The following is a 20,677-nucleotide window of genomic DNA, read 5'->3' on the forward strand; positions in this document are numbered from 1 at the left end:
ACAGACATGATCAAAACTGCATGGCAATTGTTTTCTAACAGGGTTCACGGCAGACCTATCCAAGGCTCTGGATAGGTCTAAGCAATATTTTAAGTAACTGATTGTTCCTAGATGCCAAAATGTGCTTTATACATGTGACGTTCACCAAAGTAGCAGATACTAAAGTGAAATCAAAACATCAGAAAATTTTTTTAAAAATTAAATAAAAATCTTAAAAAATTAAAAATAAATTAAAAATTTAAATTTAATTAAAAAAAGAATTATTAAAAACATCAGGAAATTACAGATATATACAGTAGAGTTTTATGTTGGGACAATAAGAAAACTCTCTTCTTTTCCACACAACAGAATGAGAAGAGGGTGTTTTGGCCAAATAATATTAGATATTTGTGTAGATCATCAACCTTGGAGATAAGGCTAAAGATTAATCAAAGAAAATGTTGCCTTAACAGGCTTAACAACCGAATACAATGTGTAGACTTGATTCTAAGTAGGACATACCTACCAACGTAGGCTCTGAAGATACTCAGTGAAATGTGAGTATGGTCGAGGACTTAGATGATACCAAGACAAGATTAGTAGTTTTGTCAATTGTGGTAATGGAATTATGGAATCAATTAAAATGTCCATGTTTTGGGGGACCCATTCTTAGGCATGTAAGAGCAAAATGACACGAAGTCTGGAATTTATTTTAAAATATGTCTGCATCAGCAGCAGCAGCGACAGACAGCGAAGGCAAGAAAAGCAGCATGTTGATAATTATTCCATCCAGGTCATGGGTTAACATGGGCTCATGATACTCTTTTTTCTCCTTTTATATCTGTTCAGACTTTTCCAAAAGTAAAGAGTTTTGAAAAAAGAAAATGTTGCAAGAACTACTCTTTTTGTCACTTCCTTTTCAAGTGCTTCAAAACTCACCTCTGAACCCTTTAAAAAAAAAAACTATTCTATTCCTTCTCAATTTCAGCCTCTTGCGCCCTCAAAACTTATAATTCATAATACAGGTTTTATTCATTTATAAACTTTGGTACATCTTTTAATTATCTGACATGTTTTTGGGTTGTGTTCACTCCTAGAGCTAAAAACAAGTTTTTAATTCCTTACTGACAAAGTATTAGTATTTTTTAAAAATAGTAGATGCTCAGGAAAAATCTTGGGAAGGCAAGAAATTTTAAGACAGTTTAACTTATTCAACTAGCCACAAATACAGGCCATTTAAATGCTAACTTTTCTGAGAAAATAAATGAAGAAAAGATACACATTAATCTCCAGTTCTCCAAATGATAGTTATAAAATAAAATTATCTAAATCTTGTTATATCGTTAGCCAGAAAAGCACTGTGATACTAAGCAGAGATATACCTATAAAATACCTTTATCATAAAATATTGTGGTGAAGCCTTCTGGATAGGGAACTTTATATGGGACAAACTAAAGATCTTCTGTCTGCCAAGGCATACTTCAGCTCTGCCTCCACAGAGAAATCAGAGAAGACATGAATCACAAACACATAATTCAGAGATGCTCTGGTATTCCAGTCAATAGTTTGTGCCTTAACCACACAGCTGTTTCCACTATCAATCAGTCACCCTTTGAGAATGTACTGTGTACAAAGAACTGTAGAAGGTAAAACATGGTAGTACAGAGAAATTCCCCCTGAACTGTGACTTTGCATTAAATCTCTCAGTATTTTATACTCATCTCGGATAAATTATTGAGAGTTAAACCATAGCATCCCATCAATTAACTACGTTAAGCATCTCTGTTGACAAACCGCTATTTCAGCCTAAGAGTTGACCTGAATAATTCTGACTATCTGAATTTCTCCCAAATTCACTGGAATGAACCTCCCTAACTTCAAGCAGCTTGAACACTGGTTTTATAGAACCCCAGAGTGTTATTATCACCAAGTGTACCATGTTGTGGATAGTTACCACATTTTGCCTCTTTTTTTTTAAAAAAAAGTATTAGGTATTAAATATTTTAAAAGATGAAAAAAATAACTTTAGAGCAAAAATCACGGTAAAGAATCGGAACTTAAGAGAGTAATGGGAAGGGGCTGAGAGAAGCATGTGTGGAAATGAGGGAAAGAGAAGGGAAAAGGGCCCGTCACAACTCCCCAAAGTTTTGGACTCTGAGTCCAGTGTTCTCAGCCTCAGCACCACTGACATCCTGTGTTAGATAATTTCGTGTTATGGGGAATTGTCTAGGGCATTGTAGGAAGTTTAGTAGCATCCCTGGTTCTACCTACTAGAAGCAACTTCCCAGAAGTGACAATGAAAAATGTCTCCAGAGATTGCCAAATGTCTCCTAAGGAGCAAAACTGGCCCTGGTTGAGAATAACTTTGTTAGGGAAAGGCACAATTTATCAACATGAAAGGACTCCCAAATGCTACCCAGGAATCTTTGGAATTTATGTGAAATAATTATCAGTCTTCAGAGTTAAGTTCCTAATACACCTGAATAAACCAACCTGATTCTACATGTAACAGTCTTCCTTATAGCTAGTGTGATTTTTTTTTGCATAAAAACCTCTATTATATCTATCAATTTCCACTTACTGGAAGTCTACTCAACTGAATTAATGAAAAATGTGACTTATTCTTACAAAATGCTTCTATGTTTTATTATAAACTATAATGTGATTTGTCCTATTATCTAGTAGTGGTAAAAAGAAGCTTGCAATTAGAATATATTTAGAAAGGTTCTAGTGGATACTGTATCATTCTGCACATTATCTGGGTAACAAATCCTTAAGGCTTGATTCTGTTTATGTTGCTAATGCTCAATAAAGTAAACTTGTCTCAAGTACTCCTTAACTACTATCAAGTCCTGATCTCGGCCTCATTCTGATGCAACTGACCAAGCATTTAGCTGATTTTCTTCTCATGTTCACCACTGACAAACTTCGACACCCTTGAAAAACATGTTGGATAAAAAGATGTATCAATCTTATAAATTTGTAACACTATGTAGCAAGATGGAGTCTTTTGGGAGAAAACGTCTTAGTGTTTGATTAGAAAACCAAGTACAGGATGAGATCTGAATGTGAAATTCAACTGGAGAGAAGTCCATGGAGAGCTGACTTTAGAGTTTTTCAAATTTTCATCTCTGTGAAATGAGTTTCCCAAAGAAATTAATTTTATTATTTGCAATGATAAAAGTGGAAAATTTACACCAAAGGAAAAATAGTTCTGCTCAGTTTGGCTCTAGTCAAATTATGTATGGAATTTTGTGTTCAGCAGAGAAAGAGGCTCATTGACAAATTGGGAAATATACACAGGAGAGTAATCAGTAATATGAAGGACCTGGAAACCATGACTGATGAGAAACTGAGGATGTTAAGCCTTAGGGAAACCATGACCATTATCTTCAAATGATTAAAAAATTAAATCATTGTGTAGTGTTATTACTACTGCAGAGACTAACATTTAAAGCTACTATGTGTCATATACGATGCTAAATACTTTTACCCATGTGATATCACTTCATTATAGCCCAAAGGACAGATATTATTACCTCCATTTTACAGCCATCTGTTCAAGCTCACAAAACTAGTCATAGCAGAAGTAGACTTGGAACCTATCTTCCTGATTGCAAAGCACAAACTCAAAGTCACTACAATCTACTGCATGGGTCTAGAGAGGACAGGTGGGACAAACTGACAAACATTAAAGGACAAATATTTCAGTTTAAAATAGTTAAAGATCAGGGTAGTTTCATATTCATCTCTGTATGTTCTGGACCTATCAGAGTATCTGGAAGTTTACAGCTACCTGATAATGCATGTCCATGAGACCATAAAGAAGAATGGCTTAAAGACAAAGAAGCAACCTAAATGTCCACTGACAGATAAATAGATCAAGAAAATGTGGTGTATATATATACAATGGAATATTACTCAGCCATAAAAAGAATGAAATACCATTTTCAGCAACATGAATGGACCTAGAGATTATCATACTAAGTGAAGTCAGACAGAGAAAGACAAGTATCATATAATATCACTTACGTGGAATCTAAAAAATGATAAAAATGAACATATTTATAAAACAGAATATAGATTCACAGATACAGAAAACAAACCGATGATTACCAAAGGGGAAGGGGGGGGAGAGATAGATTAGGAGTTTGGGAATCACAAGTATAACTACTATGTATAAAGTAGATAAACAACAAGGATCTACTTTACAGCACAGGGAATCATATCCAACATCTTATAATAACCTATAGTGGAAAGGAATCTAAAAAAGAATAGATATACATGTATGCATACTGAATCACTTTGCTGTACACCTGGAACTAACACAACATTGTAAATCAACTATAGTTCAATAAAAATTAAATTAAATTAAAACTAAAAAAAAAAAAGAGAAGAATGGCTTAAAGCTTATAGAATAGGAGCCCCTTTGTGGTAGTAAACATCCTATTGTCAGAGTTGATCAAATATTTTATCAGAGACTGGATTCCCAATCATTTATTAAGCATGTCACAGATGAGATTCATATATGTTTGGAAGTTGAAATAAAGGTCCTCAAACTCTGATATTAAATTTTCTAATGTATTTTTAAGTAATATCCTTAAATCTGGAAGGATTATTCCAATACAAAACAGTGCAGAAACTGCAGTGGATAGGTTCTCATGTGGGTGTCCCATCATCCCTACCTCCTGTTGTTCATGCTTTCATATAAACCCCTTCCTCTGGGTGGGAACTATGATTTGCATCTAACCAATGGAATGAGGCAAAGGGATGGGAGTCCACCCCCATAATTACATTGCATTCTATAGACTCTGCTTGCTGGCTTGATGAAGTAAATGGCCATGGTGGGAAAGTTCCTGCGGCAAGAAACTGTGGGAGATCTCTATGAGCTAGAGCTAAGGGTAGCCTCTAGCCAAAAGGCCAGCAAGAATCTAGGGCCCTTGGTTCTACAGGCAAAAGGAAATTAAATCTGCTCAAAATCTGAGTGACCGTGGAAGTGGATTGTTCCCCAGTCAAACCTCCAGGTGAGAATACAGCATAGTAAGCCCCCTGATTGCACTGGGACTCCTGACCCACAGAAACTGAGATAGTAGATATGAGTTGTTTTAAGCTTGTGGCAAATGGTTATAGCACAATGGAAAACTGAAGTAGTAAGCTAAAGGAAATAGTCCAGGCAAGAGACTATGCAATCCTTAGGTGCAGTGAGGACGCAGTAATAAAATATACAGGTATGAAGGTCACGCTCTGGAGGCAGAAGCAACTGGTGTTAACACTGATTATACTTAGCTTCAGTAGCCAGTCAAAGTCAGAGGTAACCCCAAAGTTTCAAGCCCTCATGAAGAGAGGATAATGGCTATCCAAAAAGAGAGACATCAAACACATAAAAATGCCATTGACGCCTCCCAAATGCCTAGGCAATGACCTCCAGATCAGAGCCGCGTGGTGTGCCCAGTCTAAGGGGTTAGGGAATTCTAAGACTGTTATTTGGTATCTGGGCTTTAAGTCAGCCTCTCTCCAGGTCTTGTTCTTGACCAATGAAACTATTAATTGCCTGGGCAGACTTTCTTCTTGTGTGTCCTGTGGGAGATGTTACAGGTCTCCATCACTGTCCCAGGATCTCTGCCTGTCCTTCATTCCAACTTCATCTTCTCTTTCCGATCATGAACCAAGTACTATTAACCCCCACCAAAATTCTTGTTTTGTTTGGTTTTATGGGGGAAAATGAGTTTAAATGCAATGAGCCCTGGCAGAACCTCTCCAGAAATGGTTGTTATTGAGAATGCAGAGTGTCAGAGAGAAAAATCATTATGGAAAACAGGCCAAAAGAGTCACACAAATACGATGCAGTGGTTCAAACAGTGAGGCCATCAAAAGAATGTGTAATGAGATGGCTGAAAACGTAAGTCTCTGGAATACCTTTATAAAGGAGTTAGAATATTGTATAAGAGCTGGCTTTTCACTTTCTTCATTTTTCATCACACAAGGCCAACATCTTGCAAAGTTACAGTAAATCAAAGTGGGGGAAGTATTAGGGAGAAAATCGTTGTGTCAAAAGCTGGAAGGCGGGAGTCAGAGGGATGCATTTTGGAGGAGACAGGGAAGATGAGGACAGTTAAAAATATACAACCACTTTTCTGACACGTATGAGGTCATCAGTTACTTCTAATAAGATTTCAGGAACTTAAAGAATTTTTGAGACAGGATATAGAGGCCACACTTTGAGAAGCCAAATAATGAATGGAAGAGTCCTGATCCTACTCCAAGGTCAAGAAAAAGGGTCATAAATGAACACACTAAACAGAGGCTTTACCTGTTATCTCTTCACTCCTCACTGTATGAGGTGGATATATAAGTTCTGCTTTACAAACGAGGGCACTAAGTCTCCAAAAGTTGACTTTGCTAGGTCACAGACCTAGAAAGGGCAGAGCCAGGGCTAGGATCCTGGTTCATTTCGATTTGAGCCTCTGCCATATGTATCTCCTCACATCAACCTCCTGCAAGTTCAACTTAAACACCAATCACGTGGGGATGTAGAAATATCAGTAATGGACCTGATGTAATGAAGAAAGATATCATCACAGAAACAAAGAGGAGTATAATGTCTCCTTTTATTGAGCGAGGATAAGAAAATTAATATTGAGTCCCAAGGAGGGTGAAAGGTCCAATGCCATGATCATCCTTGCAAAAGGTCACAATTACTTAACATGAGCCTTACTATATGCCAGGTAGAGTTCTAAGCTCTTTATACACATTAACCCATTAAATCCTCATTAACCACCCTGTGTTACAGGGACTCTTATAGTCCCTACCTTAGAGATGAAACTGAAGTTCAGAGAGGTCGGCCTACTTTCTCAAGGTTAAACCATCGGTGAGAGCAAAACCAAGGCTTAAACCTAAGCATTCTGTCCCCTAGGTTTGCACACACAACCTCTCTGCTGTACAGCCCAGTAAGTAACCAAATCAGAATATAAATCCAGATCGGTACAATACCAAAACTCATGTTCTCTCTACTATGTCACAGGGATTGCAGAGCATATATATAGAGGCAGAATCACAAAGAAGTATTTCTAGAATCTCTTAGTTTCAAGAGAAAAAACAGGTTTGGCTGGCCATTCAAGAGATGTCATTAGCAGAAGTGGGAGACCTGTCACCTAGTCCTAGAAAAGCAACATAACTAATTTAAGGCCTTCTCAGTAGGAGCAGAGGGTTAAGCTTGCAAAGCCCTTTGCCCGAGTTGTCAACTAAAGTATCAGAGAACGCATGACTCAGCATCTTCTGCACAAAGGAATGGAGTCAGCATTGGATTAAAATTTAACTCTGGGCCAGAGATGTCAAACAACTTGAAGCAAGAACTCCTGGGTGGCCAGAGTGCATTGAGCATATAATAAGGTCAACTTCTAGGTAGGGGACAGAAATAGAGGAAGGCTGGGGCTAGGAATAGATGGACCACTGTGTGGGGAAAACTAACAGTACAGTTAAAAAGAAGCAGGGATTCTGGACCAAAAGACCAAATTAGGAAGCCAACTGCTAAATAACCATCAGGTAGTGCCTCCAAGGTGCAGTGATTGCCATACTCACTGGTCCTAAGTATGTTTATTTTTTTGTGCCCCGGGAGCTGCCAATATCTGGATATGACTAGTCTGGAATCTTAGAGAGAATTCACAGATGAACTGCTGGCTGGGTGAGGTGAATGAAGGCAATGGAGGAAAATCTGCTTGTATTTTCAAATGGAAACAAAGGGGAGGAAAAGACTTTCAGGGTGAACAGAAGCAAACACATTGTCCTCTTGTATCTCTGAACTGACTTCAACTCTCTTACTTACTTGATTTCTTTAATCAAATGTGCATTGGTTTTTTGTTTGTTTGTTTTTAAATGAGGCCACTTTGAGAAATTTGGCTTCCTAAGACTAAATGGGACAAATCATTTGTCAACAACAGCAACTAAAATCACTGTGTCTTTCTTGGGCAACTGTTCAAAATTGCAAACACAGCCTTAGAAGGAGGATTTAAATCATAACCAGAGTTTCCAAACAATTCATTAACTTAATTACCATAATAACCATTACTTAAGGAAGTAACTTTAACCCTGCTGAATTACTCAATTAACATTTTTCAGATGCTGAAAAAGAATAATAGCACTGAACTAATAATCTATGTCCAAAAATGAAATATGATTGAGATAGATTATCTACATGCCTGAATTCACTTCACTTGAAATTTGAAGCTTGTCAAATATTCTGGTGGCAAATCTTCAAAGTTATCTGGGCCAGAACCAAGTAGAAAGGGCTCACCAAGTTATAAAATTAAAGTGCAGTACCTCATCTTTCCCTGTGAGCAAAGTATCTTCCAAAATTACTCCTGTCTCTGAAACTAGTACTTTTACTCGGTACTGGTTAATAATTCCATTTGGTTGTTGTGGTTTCTTCCAAGTAATCCTTATTTGAGTGGCTTCTACTTCTGCAACCTGTAAGCCAGACACCACACCAGGAACTGAAAAACAAAATAAGGAGAGGGAAAATTAAAAATACACTCTCAAATTTTTAAAATTCTCTACATTCTTTGTTCATGATTTAAGATATGTAAGCACTTCTATTAGAAAATAGACCAAAACAATTTACTTATTTATTAATAATTAAAAATATATAAGATTCTTTAAGTATACAAATATTTAAAGTTAAATTTCTAAACATTGTTCTAAGAAAATGTACATAAGAAATAGGATAGCGTGGAATAATTTCCCCAAATCAAAATGTCATAACATTTGTTCAAAACAAATTAACAAAAATAAATTCCCAGAGAAAGTTGTTTATGGATGATTAATTAATGTCCAGTAGAAATCTTGAAGGCTTTATAATAATCATAACATACAAAAAAATATCCAGAACACTTTGAATGTAATTCCATGTAGTTAGTAAATTCAGTTAAGCTAGTTTAATTTTATTACATAAAATTATTTAAAAAGTTGACTGATTACTGACTTTACAAATTAATTATGTGACTCAGATTTCAGGTGCTCTCATTCTTTGCAATAGAAAGAAAAAGAGGAGAAGAATAACAATGGATTTAAGATGAAGTACCAAGTACTTAAAAAAGTTCTCATTTGAAAGTCACTGAGTGGTGATCATTTTGTAATGTATAATAGTATCAAATCACTATGTTGTACATCAGAAACTAATATATTATTGCAAGCCAATTATACATAAATACATACATACATACATATTTGTCACCAAGTGCAACTTCTGGGAAACCAGTGCCACATAATAATGAACCAAAAATAAAGCTGCTCTGGGCTTTTGTCCATTTTTTGTATATAGATCAGTTTGTGATTATAAATAGCTAATTCACCCCTCTATCTTTAGTTTTCTTATCTATAATGGGTGTTATATTGGTCCTATCACTATACCAGGTTATTATAAGAAACAAATGGTTCAAACGACTTTACAAAATGTTGGTTCAAGGAAGAAAAAATGTGACATAAAAACATTATCCCTTATGATTAGAATGTGGTACACATTAAACTCATTTTCTTAAGCTGAGATATTTCACAGTAGTATGTTTAGTAAATTCCAGCTAGAAGAGGAGGGATACATTAGGGGTATAATACAAATGAAAAATGACTCTGTTCTTTAAGGTAACAGAAAGGAACTGAAAATTTGTATCACAACTCATGTAAGTATTATTTATAATAATGAACCTAATTGTGCTTAAGTAAACCACACGTAAACTGTATGGAGTTTTCACCCAATAGATTGAATTGTTTCTTTGTTAATGTGTCTCTACAAAGTAACCAGTGAAAAAAAAAGCCTCCTAGATATGATAACAATATAAATAATTTCAAATATTTGTTCAAGTTAATGGCTAGATGGATAAATAAGTCACTCTGGACTGACTGTATTATTTAATTATTGCGGTCAAGTTTCCAGTGTCCATTATGGAGAAAACCTGGGCTCAAACCTGAGAAATAAACATGGGTACACCTCTAATTTGCTTATTCTTGGAATTCTCTTTTTTCTAAAAACATTTTGGTATATCTCCATATAGAAGGATTTCCCCACAGGTGTTCTAATCTGAAAAAAAAACCTGTTTGACCTCTTTGAAGGATGGAGGAAGAGTTGTAGGCTAGGACCCTACCATTCCTGATTGATTCATTCATCATTCAACAGAGTGAGCATTCATCATGTGGTCACCATTCTAGGCACTCGAGGGTAGAGGGAGGAATAAGACAGAGTAAGTCCTTTGCACAGGCTACCTCTTATACAAGTTTTATTTCATTAACATACATTTTCCTAAAGCTTATGTTTCTACCATCATATTTACCAATATACTTTTTCAAGAGGAGAGGAACTTTCCAATTAACATTGTAGTGTGAAAATAACACAGCCATTTAAACACAAAGATCCAATTCTACCTTTCCTTCACATTGTATTTTAGGATAGCTATGCAGACAGTTTTAGTCAGTACTGAATAACATAAATCATAAAGGAGATTTGGCATTTTTCCACTGAATTTGAGCTTATGTAGAATCTCAACTACAGATGCCAATTTAATGACTACATTGATCAGATTAATCAGGTTACTCAACTCTGTCTACTATACAATGAATTGGTCAGTTTCATGTGATGCAACAAAATAATGTAGTAGGATACCAAAATTTACCCAGCAGATCAGAATACATATATATATAACTTAGTAAGTATTGCCCCATGACACTAATGCCTAAAATTACAATCCAAGTAAAGGTTAAGTGGTTCTATATTACCCAAAAAATGGACTCCAAACTTGTGTAAAAATGACTGAAAACTTCTTTCACTTTCTTTTTTTTTTTTAACAAAAGAAAAAGCCTAGAGAATAAAGGAAAAGGGAGTAGACAGTATTGTATCTTGTCTTTAGAAAGACACTCGATATGTTACACCACAAATTCTTATGGAGAAACCAGAGAAGTGTGGATTAGATCAAACTCCTTTAATATTGATACCAAATTAACTAAAGAAAATCAAACACACAAGGCAATTATTCATGGTTCAGCCTCAGTTCTGAAGGTGTTGTCCATGGGGACTACCTAAGAATCATTCTCAAGTCAACACATCTATAAATTTTACTAGTAAATTAGAAACAGAGGATACATATAATTGGTACAACATAACTCAAATAATTTTAAGTTTTCAAATGAAAAACTCCTTAAAAAAACGAAATAGAGACAAATGGCACAGGGGTAAAGAAAATGCATTAAAATAATTTTTGCAAATTAAACTTCCATTAGAAGTGCATTTAAAAAAAATCTACTGAAAAAATAAGTCATAGAGCATCCTGAAAAACACAAAACTGACAGTCTCTCAGTGATTTCCCTACAAAGATTTTACTACTATTTGCAGAAAGTAGCAAGTTGACATCAGTGAGGACAAAAGTCTTTACTTCCATATTCTTTTTATAGAGGAGTAAATACAGATTTCACTATTTTGTTTTTAAGAAATGGTAACCTCCTTAAAAGATATTTGACACTAATGACAGAGAAGTTTAAGGGGACACTGAACCAACAAATTTTACTTAAGATTTTTTAATCCCCAAATAATAAGAAAATGCTGTTGCCTATATTATATTCAGCAACACTGGCTCATTTTGGAATGGGCAAGTCTATGCTATTTTATACCGTTGGAGATGATTAAATTGCCAAATTTTGTAAAATCTTCTCTTCTTCATGCCTATGTAGAAATCTGTTCAGTAAAATATTAAGGGGTAAGTAGAAACCTTACAAAATGCATAGGATAACTGCTTTAACAACAGCATGTTGATTTTCTTTGATAATCAAAGTAGACTGTGGACCGTAATGCTCTCAGTGTTAATAAAATCAGCCCCATTATAATGTGTTGACACATATTTTCTATTAGAAATCAACTCTATTTTTCTATGAATGTCTGAAGATTTCTTAGAACCCCAGTTGTTTTAAAATATGTTAATTTAAAAGCTAGTTCCTAATTAATTTTTAAATACACTATAGACCACTTTTAAATATGGAGAAGAAAATAGAGCAACTTCAATTAGAATATAAAGAACCCTGCTGTATTAAGGAATGAAAAGAAAAATCTAAAATTACAGTATCAATTTTAATTGAAAGTGCAGAGTTCTAGTGAGTTATTAGATTGTTCTCATGTAGCTTAAAGACTACTTTAATGCAAAGTTTTAATTAGTGGGACCAGGATTAATTACTGCTGTCAGAGCCTACAGTCCACTGAAATTCCTCCTAAGACTGAACCACCCCTGAGAACTCCGCCGGGAGGAGGCTGGCAATGCAGAGGTAAGAACTGCGCCTCTCTTGCCCTTCCAGAAGCCCACCTGCTGCCAGGGGGTCCTCCTGAGAGCCACCTGGATGGGGTCTATGTGGTGAGTAGCTCAGGAGACAGTATGAAAAAACTTAGGATAAGCTGCTTGCTACGCAGGGCGAATAATTATCTATTCAAAATAATTTGGCATGAAAAATAATGTGAAATATATTGAACTATGTCCTTAGAATTCTACTTATTATTTTGTCAGGAAAAAATAAAGAGAAAGGGACATTTAAGTGATATTCAAAATAAACAACATGGTATCATACATGGCAATGTGTTATCTATTTCCCTGCTTTTGTCAAATGCTATAGGCGAAGAATAATGACAATAAAACAAAAATCTTAAATTGTGGATTCAGCTGAGGAGCACCAAAATCAGCTTGACCTGAAAGAAGACTGGATTTTAATTATGTAACATGAGAATAGAAATTAGTTGGTCAATTGGGTTGTTTGAGAAAACGTGATGAAAATCAAAGTCAAGGGCTCTAGTCTGCTGAGGGTCAGGTTGCTCTGTCGTGTTTGAGAGCCACCCATAAATCTGCCTAGATTTCTTGAAAATGAAGAGCAGGTTCAGGTGGAGATGGGGGACACTTAAAGTCTAATGGAGAAGACATACAATGCTAAGACTCTTCTGATAGAAACGGAATGGAAAAAAATCTGATATGAAAAAATAAGAACATTTGGCTTATGAATGTGCATCTCTTTTTTAATCTGTGTATTGAAACTATATACACATTAAGATTTTCATTTCAGATCGATATAACTTTTACGTTCTTTTAACAGCAAAATGCTATCAGCGGTTAATTGTTCTTTGAAAAGAGAGAAGAGGACAAAATTCCCTAATAGTTGCTGCCCTCTCATGGTCAAACACTTGAATGATTTATCTGATGACGTTACGCCCAGTCTTGTGTGTGTTGGTGTGCAGGTGCCTATGTGCACACGTGTGTATTTAATTCACATGTTACTATATGTTAGCTATCACACAAACAAAATCTGAAAACTTTTTCAAGTTTTAGTGTAATTGTAAAGAAAATACTGTATTCTCAATAATTACAATCTACAATAATTGCAATCTTACAATTAAATAGAAATGACAGCACTGAGCAAGCTTGGTGTGGGCCCAGAAAACAGGTTGCACCATGGTATGGTGACATGTTTTTTAAACACTACAATTTTCCTAAAACTGTGATCTTTTATATACACAAATAAAAAATTTCTTCGGGAGAATTTTTTTAAATAATTTCATTCTAGGCTGGTAAATTTGTATTAAGCACCTTCCAGGAATCACTTCTTGCTTAGAATGTCCTTGTGATTATAAATATACTTTATTATAGTCATTGTGGGATATATGGATTCCTCTGAACATTATTATGTTGGAAAATAGTCTACGGTAACTAATATGGGTTAAATCATGTTAAAGGCATTTATTTGTTTAAGCCTTCTTGAGATTTTGCCAATATTGATTGTGAATCATGTAGGCTGATACTGCACGTCATGGTTCCTAATCTAAGTTGATCTTTGGTCTCTCTTATTCTGAAGCATGCTATGGGTGTAATCTTCTGAGGAACACACGTTCAGAATGTATTAGGGAGCAGTCTGATGAGGGAATAACACGAACTGGGTAAATATAAACCAACTAGATTCTAATATAACGTTTAACCAACCGATGCAATAATATTCTCATTAACACACTCACTAAAGGAGATATTCTTACCCTCTGGAGGAGTGAAGACTGAAATATTTGACTTGGGTCCAATCCCTGCACTGGTTTCAGCTGCAACATACACGTCATACATTGTAAATGGTGTTAGATTACTGAATGCAAATTTAAGGTCTTTTGTGCTATTATCCAAAATCCGACCTGCAAAACGCAAAAGATAACTTTGGATTATTTATTCGTCAAGTATGTAATCATTCTCACATTTAAGTATAGAGCAATCATAGTGTTAACCTTTGTTATGGTTATGTGCTAACATTTGTTATGAAAATTTTAAGAGTGAATATATTTTAAACATTTAGCTCTCATAGTATTGCATTGACATCAATTTAATTAAACTGGAAAAAAACATGAAAATCTTCCTGTGTTTAAAAATACTTTTACATAATCATAAGGCGCTGTTGAACTACAACTTTATTTTTGACATATTTAAAAGGGACACATTAGTTTTTACCAACATAAAACAGTAACAATGTTTGATACTGAAATTCATTTAATTAAAATACTAAATAGTCTCATTATCTGCTATAAAAAGATATACTGAGAAAGTTTCTCTATTAGCTTCTAAGCAAAATTCCTTAAATCTCAACCTTACCTCTGAAGAGTTCTTTCACCTTCTTGCTCTAACTTAAACCCGGTTCCACCTTAAGAATGCTGCTTCTGTTCCCTGCAGGCAACCCGAATGGTGACAGTCTGTTTTTCCCCAGAGCCCTCAGGTGACGAGGCGCTCAGGTGTGGTATATGATCCCCTTGCTCCTCAGTGCCCTGTCATAGGCTATTCTGGCTCCCTCCGTAGAAAAGCTCACAGCTGCAGCTCTCATGTCATCAATGACATCCACCAACCCTCGTGGTTGTAGTCTTCTTCCGATCCCGGGGTCTCCCACCCTCATTCTGGATGGTTTAGCTCCTGCTTCGACGTCACTTTCTTCAATGCTACCATCTGAATATGTGATGATTTCAATACCCCTGGAGAGAATCCTTAAACCATTCCAAGCTCTCCTTAAATAATCTAGTCCTCCACCCTATCTCAGTCACTCCCTCATGGTCATAAATTAGACTGTGCTGTTACCAGTAACTGCAAATCCTCCATTATCTCAATTTCATGTAGCTGTCCCTGACCACGCTTCCTATCTCCTGCTCACTTATTCTAGAAGCCAGAACCAACAATTTTTCAGTCCCCCAGGACCTCCAACTCATTTATCTTACTACTTATTTTATTTGGTTTGGTTCCTCACCACTTGATGTCCACTCTTTATCCAGTCTCAATGTCATTGTCAGTAATAATCACTGCCTTACCTAAGCCCTCTCTTGCTGATGGGAGCTGGAGAAAAACACAAATCTGCTCTGACTGATATCACTTTATTCATCCCCATGCTTGAGCCCTAAATGGTGCCCAGCACTTCACTCAACTTCACTAGGGCAGTCACTCTACTCTTCTAGATGAACATTTACACTTTCTCTTCCCAGTTGATGGTCTTGCTTCTCATTACACTGGAAAAATTATAGCATCGGCACCCATAGACTCTGCCTCACAACCTGTTACAATAGACAAAGCATCTGTATTCTTATCTCAAACCATTCCCTACACTTGAGCCAAAGATCTCATTTTCTGCCTACATGAAGACATCTTTCCAATAATTCTTGCCTTTTTGCATCACTGTTTTTTCCTTTTTTCTTTATTCCCATCAGCAAACAAACACGCTTTGTTTCCTCTGAAAAGAAAACCTGTTAGCTCTGCTTACCTCCACCCCCAATCCCCTCTTCCATTCACTGCTTCATTTTGCAGCAAAACTCGAAAGAGCTGTCTATCACCCACTGCTCCAATGCCTTCTCCCATCCTTTCTTAAATCTACTGCAATCAGGCATTTACCCCACATACTGCATCCTAACTGCTCTTGTTAAGATCACTAATGACTTCCATGTTGCTAAATATGATAGCTGCTAGATGCATCTTACTTGACTTATCAGCCTCACAGACGAAAGAGGAAGTTTTAGAAAATAATACCAAATAGAAAAGGTGTGTCTGGGTATCCATGTGTGTCTGCGTAATGAAGCGAGAGGGGAAAAAAGAGACCAGAATGTTTTTAGATCTACAATTATTTCAGAATTTTAAGAGCATAAGGTAATTAGGGATGAGAAATAAAGGTTACTCGTGTAATTCATGATAGATCCCTGGAAGTTTCAAAATGAGTAATCTGGACCTTCATCTATTTTTCCATTCTCCCAAGTAAATGATAATATGTTAGCATATGTTATTTCATTATTCACAGAACCATAGAACCTCAGAGTACAAAAGAATTTTAGAGTTTACTTAATTAACTTTGAAAAATATAGTTTATGAATCCCTCAAAATATCTGGCAAGTGGATGTCCAGCTCCTGCTTGTTTATAAAGTTGGTGAACTGCTACATTATAAAGTTGCCCAGATAGTTTTTAGAGAGCTCCAATTATTAGAAATGGTTTCCTTATTCTAAGTAGAAATCTGATTTAATATAACCAAGCCCATTGTTCTTCATAAATCTATTTGCAATCAGAGTAAGTCAAGGTCCTCCTGTTCAAACATTTGAAGACATGTATCTCCTCTAACACTTCTCTTCTTGAGGAGTTATCTCTTGTTCTTTCAGCTCTTTGTCATGAAATATGGAACATGGACAGTGTTTTACCATCCTTACAGTTATTTATGGTTTTAAACAAAAAGTTCAGAGAGCCTCACCTTCCTTATTACTTTTCTATTATTTGCTTCAATTACAGGGTCTTCTATAAAGAGTTTGATACTGAAAAAGTTTGATAATAGTAATTTATTTTATATAATTTTTACTCCAAGTGATAAACACAAAACTGATTAATACTTACCTGATGGTCCATATAATTCAACTCTGTAACTAAATTTTCCTGTTACTATAGTTGGTGGGTCCCATGAAATTGAAAAGGACTTTCCTGTAATGTTGCCTGTTACACAGTTCTGTGGTGGTCCTTCAGGCACTAAAATAATTATAGAGGAAAAAATGAATAAATAATAGATAAATATTTAAAATTTATTTTAAAGGACCTTATTCAATACACAAAACACACAATCAGAGGAAAAAATAAAATATCACACATCAAACTTTTTTCCACTTAAAAAAAAGCAAAACATAGACTATGATCGAAGAATTTGAGTAGGTGGTGGATCATTAGATGAAATTCTTATTGGCAACAATTACTAGTTTTATTTAATGCTGTATATGATTGCACACGGTGCTTCATTCCTATACAGTTCATTGTACAGTTACACTGCTCTGAAGCATTTACATGTATTGCAGTCAACAAGCCCTGGGTATCTGGCTTGATAAACATTGCCCCTCAGGTATAAACAGGTAGACGGGTCAAAGGAATAACTTAATCTTCAGAATCTATTGGCAGTGATTTTATTTTTTGTATCAACATCAATTTTGTATCAGTATCAATATCTGTATTTGGTTCTGAGAGGAAATTTATAACTTACATTCTAATGTAATATTGGTAACATATAAAACTAATAATGATATTTTAAAACAGTCTGTTTTTCATAGATGTTTCTATATTTTACTTTTTAATTGAAATGAAACATTCCAAATATTTTTAAAAACAAAGTTTTTGTCTACCAAACTTCACTTTGTGTGACCCACGGGAAATGCTTTCTCTTTCTTTTCTGTAAGAAGTTAAGAGTGTGGAAGAGGAAATGTTCTGAGTCAAAAATATTTAAATCAAGAAAAAGCTTTCAACCTTACATGTAGTGAAATAATAAGACCTGATACCTACATCCTCAGAAAAAAATACTACACTTTAGTGAAATTATCCTATTGGTAATAATTTCCAGTAACCCTCCAAATTATCAATCACGACTCAATGTCTGATACTATAGATTCAGTATGGTATTATGTAGTATGGTTATATATGCGTGTGTATGTATGTATATACATTTATATGGACACTGATATAATATCATAGCTAAATATATAAATATCACATCCAGAAATATGTACTCTTAGAATTTAGTAGTAATAATAATATCTAATTATAACTCATTCAGTACTAACACCATCTTCCTGAGACAGATACTATTCCTACCTCCATTTTTCACGTAAGGAAACTGTAGTACAAAGAGGCTACAGGTAGGTATTTTTTAACTACTGTTTTTATCTGGTACTGAAATGTCAATCTCATGATATTTCTGCTCCTGCAGGAGTTATCTCCACACCTGGTAACAGCAATATCAGTGAGAGAAGTCATCTACAGATGACTATGAAAGATGTAGAAGGGCAGAGATGATTATGAAAAACTGCTGAGATCACAGAATGCTTAAAGCTGATCTAGTATCACGGTTATCAGCTCAAGACTCTTTTCTTTCAAATCTCCTATCTCCTTTTAGTGGCTTATGTTTGTATCAAAAAAGAGCACTAAAATTGAAGATGCTCGAGATGGGATGCCTATTTTTTGTTATTAGGGAGAAAAAAGTTACTGAAAGGGAAGGAGGGTTTTAACAAAAATACCTATATGAAAAGATTAAAGATTATTCTATGAATCATTTAACTTTTTTCCCTACCAAAAAAAAAAAAAAAAAAAAAGAAGAGAAGCCATACCTGATTCTGGTGTCCTGACAATCGTACTATCAATATAACCTGCTTCAGTTGTAACGGCAGAAACTTCAAAAAGATACGTTGTGTAAGGTCTCAAGTGTGTCACTACAAAACTGACAGGCTCTTTCCACACGGAGCTAACCTTGCTCCGTGCCAGCATGCTCGAAGGATACGTGGTGCGTGATGGAGGCGTGACTCTACCAGGGGCTGGAGAAGGGCTGGTTGTACTCCATAAAAAAGACTCATTATTATCCTAGTGAATAAAACAAACATCAATGGAAAACCAATACGGTGTCACTTGGTGAAGATGTCAGTGTAATCCATGCTTCTCTTTATATGACAAATGCTATTCTTAATTGGTATGGGAATGTGTATGATAAAGAGTTTAACAGATTAATTTACCCATTATAACTGTGGACAAATTTGCTAGATTTTATTTATACCATTTATTGTTCAGTTATACCATTAATACCATCGTCCACAGTTTTAGAACAGAACATATTTATTGCATTCCTTCTACCTTAAATCTTTCTTATGAATAGAATTTCATGTAGCTTTGAATAAAGGTAAAACCATAGCAAAATCATTAACAATTTTTTCAATTTATGTTAGAAGGTGCAAGAGCCAAAGAGATGAAATGTTTTCTCTGTTGTGAAATTTCAAGCATAGGTCCCAGGTCCCTTTTTGACTGTCACTATCATTTTTTTTCCTGTATAAGTATTTGAAAGATAAAGCCAATAGAACATATATGTGTATGTGTGTGTGTGTGTGCCTGTTTGTATTAGAAATATATCCTAATTTAAAACTTTTTGAGACTTTTATAATTTAAAGCATTTAAAACAAAAGTAATTTTGTTTCTTCATCAATAATATCACAAAGATCACCAAAATTACTTTTTAAAAAGCATTATTACAGTACTTCCAGGGATTTCACACCAATGTCTAGAGTTATAACAAATTCTTCACTAAAGATAATATACAACAAAAACAATCTACTTTCACAAACTTAACCTTCACTATTCCCCTCCCCTCCCGTCACACAGGAGTATTCTTTTTTCCAGTGATATCCTGTATTTTCCCACTTCATGGCTTATAAAGTAACCAACCTCCACCCTCACATAATCTCCACTTATCCCGCTTCCAAGGTCTATCACAAATGTTGTGCCTTTCAGTCTTTCCAGAGCTCACAAAGTGATTCTGATATCTCACTATTCTCAAACTCTACTCTAATTCTACCTTGAATATTGCCAATTGTACATAACATGATACTATAACTTCATACTTATGTAATTAAATAACTAGTAATCACTTTGGTAAAATATACAGTATTCATACGCTGGAAACCTTAAGGTGTAAGTTTACCTAAAAATTTTGAGACATAGAAAATGTTCCATAATGCTTACGTTACATTCTGGCAATTTCCCGGTCAGGATGTCCTCCACTCTGATTGAAACATCCTTCACTACTATCCCACTTCTGGCATGTTTGACACTTATTTTGAAGCTGGTAATTTTTCCATTTGGTTGCCAAGGTAAATACCAAATCAGGTTTACTGCTGAATAGTTAAAGGCTTCAACTGTGAGATTCACCACTTTTCCTGGAGCTGGGGAAGGGAGAGGGATTGAAGGAGAGCAAAAAACATTGTTATGAAACTGAGAATAGCATTTACCTATTTGGGATGTTACATTTCCCATATTACATGAAATTAAATACACAATATATTGGATAAAACTTACTTGGGTAATACTTTTTAAAGTATATTTGATTTTTGCCTAAAATAAAGAACTGGAAACTGGGCCCAAAGAGTTGTGTTTAAGAGGCAGATAAGTTTTACTTCACGTTTATTTGGCCAATATATCTATCAATAAATTATTTCAATTAAGTCTGAAAAAATAATCAATAGCTGTTTGTGTTATACAAATTTGAATACTGAATATCTTAATTCCTAAAATATTCTGGAATTATATAAATTTCTTAGATAATGAAGAAGTGGTGAATTCAAACAATTATCCAACCATCTGCACCAAAAAGCACATCTGGGTCTCTGGAATGCATGTTAAT

General features: G+C 35.1%; 1 protein-coding gene across 1 annotated transcript in view; it reads right to left on the minus strand.

Annotated features, from left to right (window-relative positions):
• Positions 1–20,677, minus strand: part of PTPRQ (protein tyrosine phosphatase receptor type Q) — a 186,399-nt gene that overhangs the window by 149,635 nt on the left and 16,087 nt on the right. The window contains exons 7-11 of the mRNA XM_072973348.1: positions 20,020–20,219; positions 18,621–18,870; positions 16,873–17,001; positions 14,018–14,164; positions 8,296–8,468 (exon numbers count right to left, since the gene is read on the minus strand). Coding sequence (XP_072829449.1) covers positions 8,296–8,468; positions 14,018–14,164; positions 16,873–17,001; positions 18,621–18,870; positions 20,020–20,219 — 899 coding nt within the window. The remainder of the gene's footprint in view (positions 1–8,295; positions 8,469–14,017; positions 14,165–16,872; positions 17,002–18,620; positions 18,871–20,019; positions 20,220–20,677) is intronic.

This window comes from Vicugna pacos, chromosome 12, assembly GCF_048564905.1.
Source record: "Vicugna pacos chromosome 12, VicPac4, whole genome shotgun sequence".
In the NCBI taxonomy this organism is placed as follows: domain Eukaryota; kingdom Metazoa; phylum Chordata; class Mammalia; order Artiodactyla; family Camelidae; genus Vicugna; species Vicugna pacos.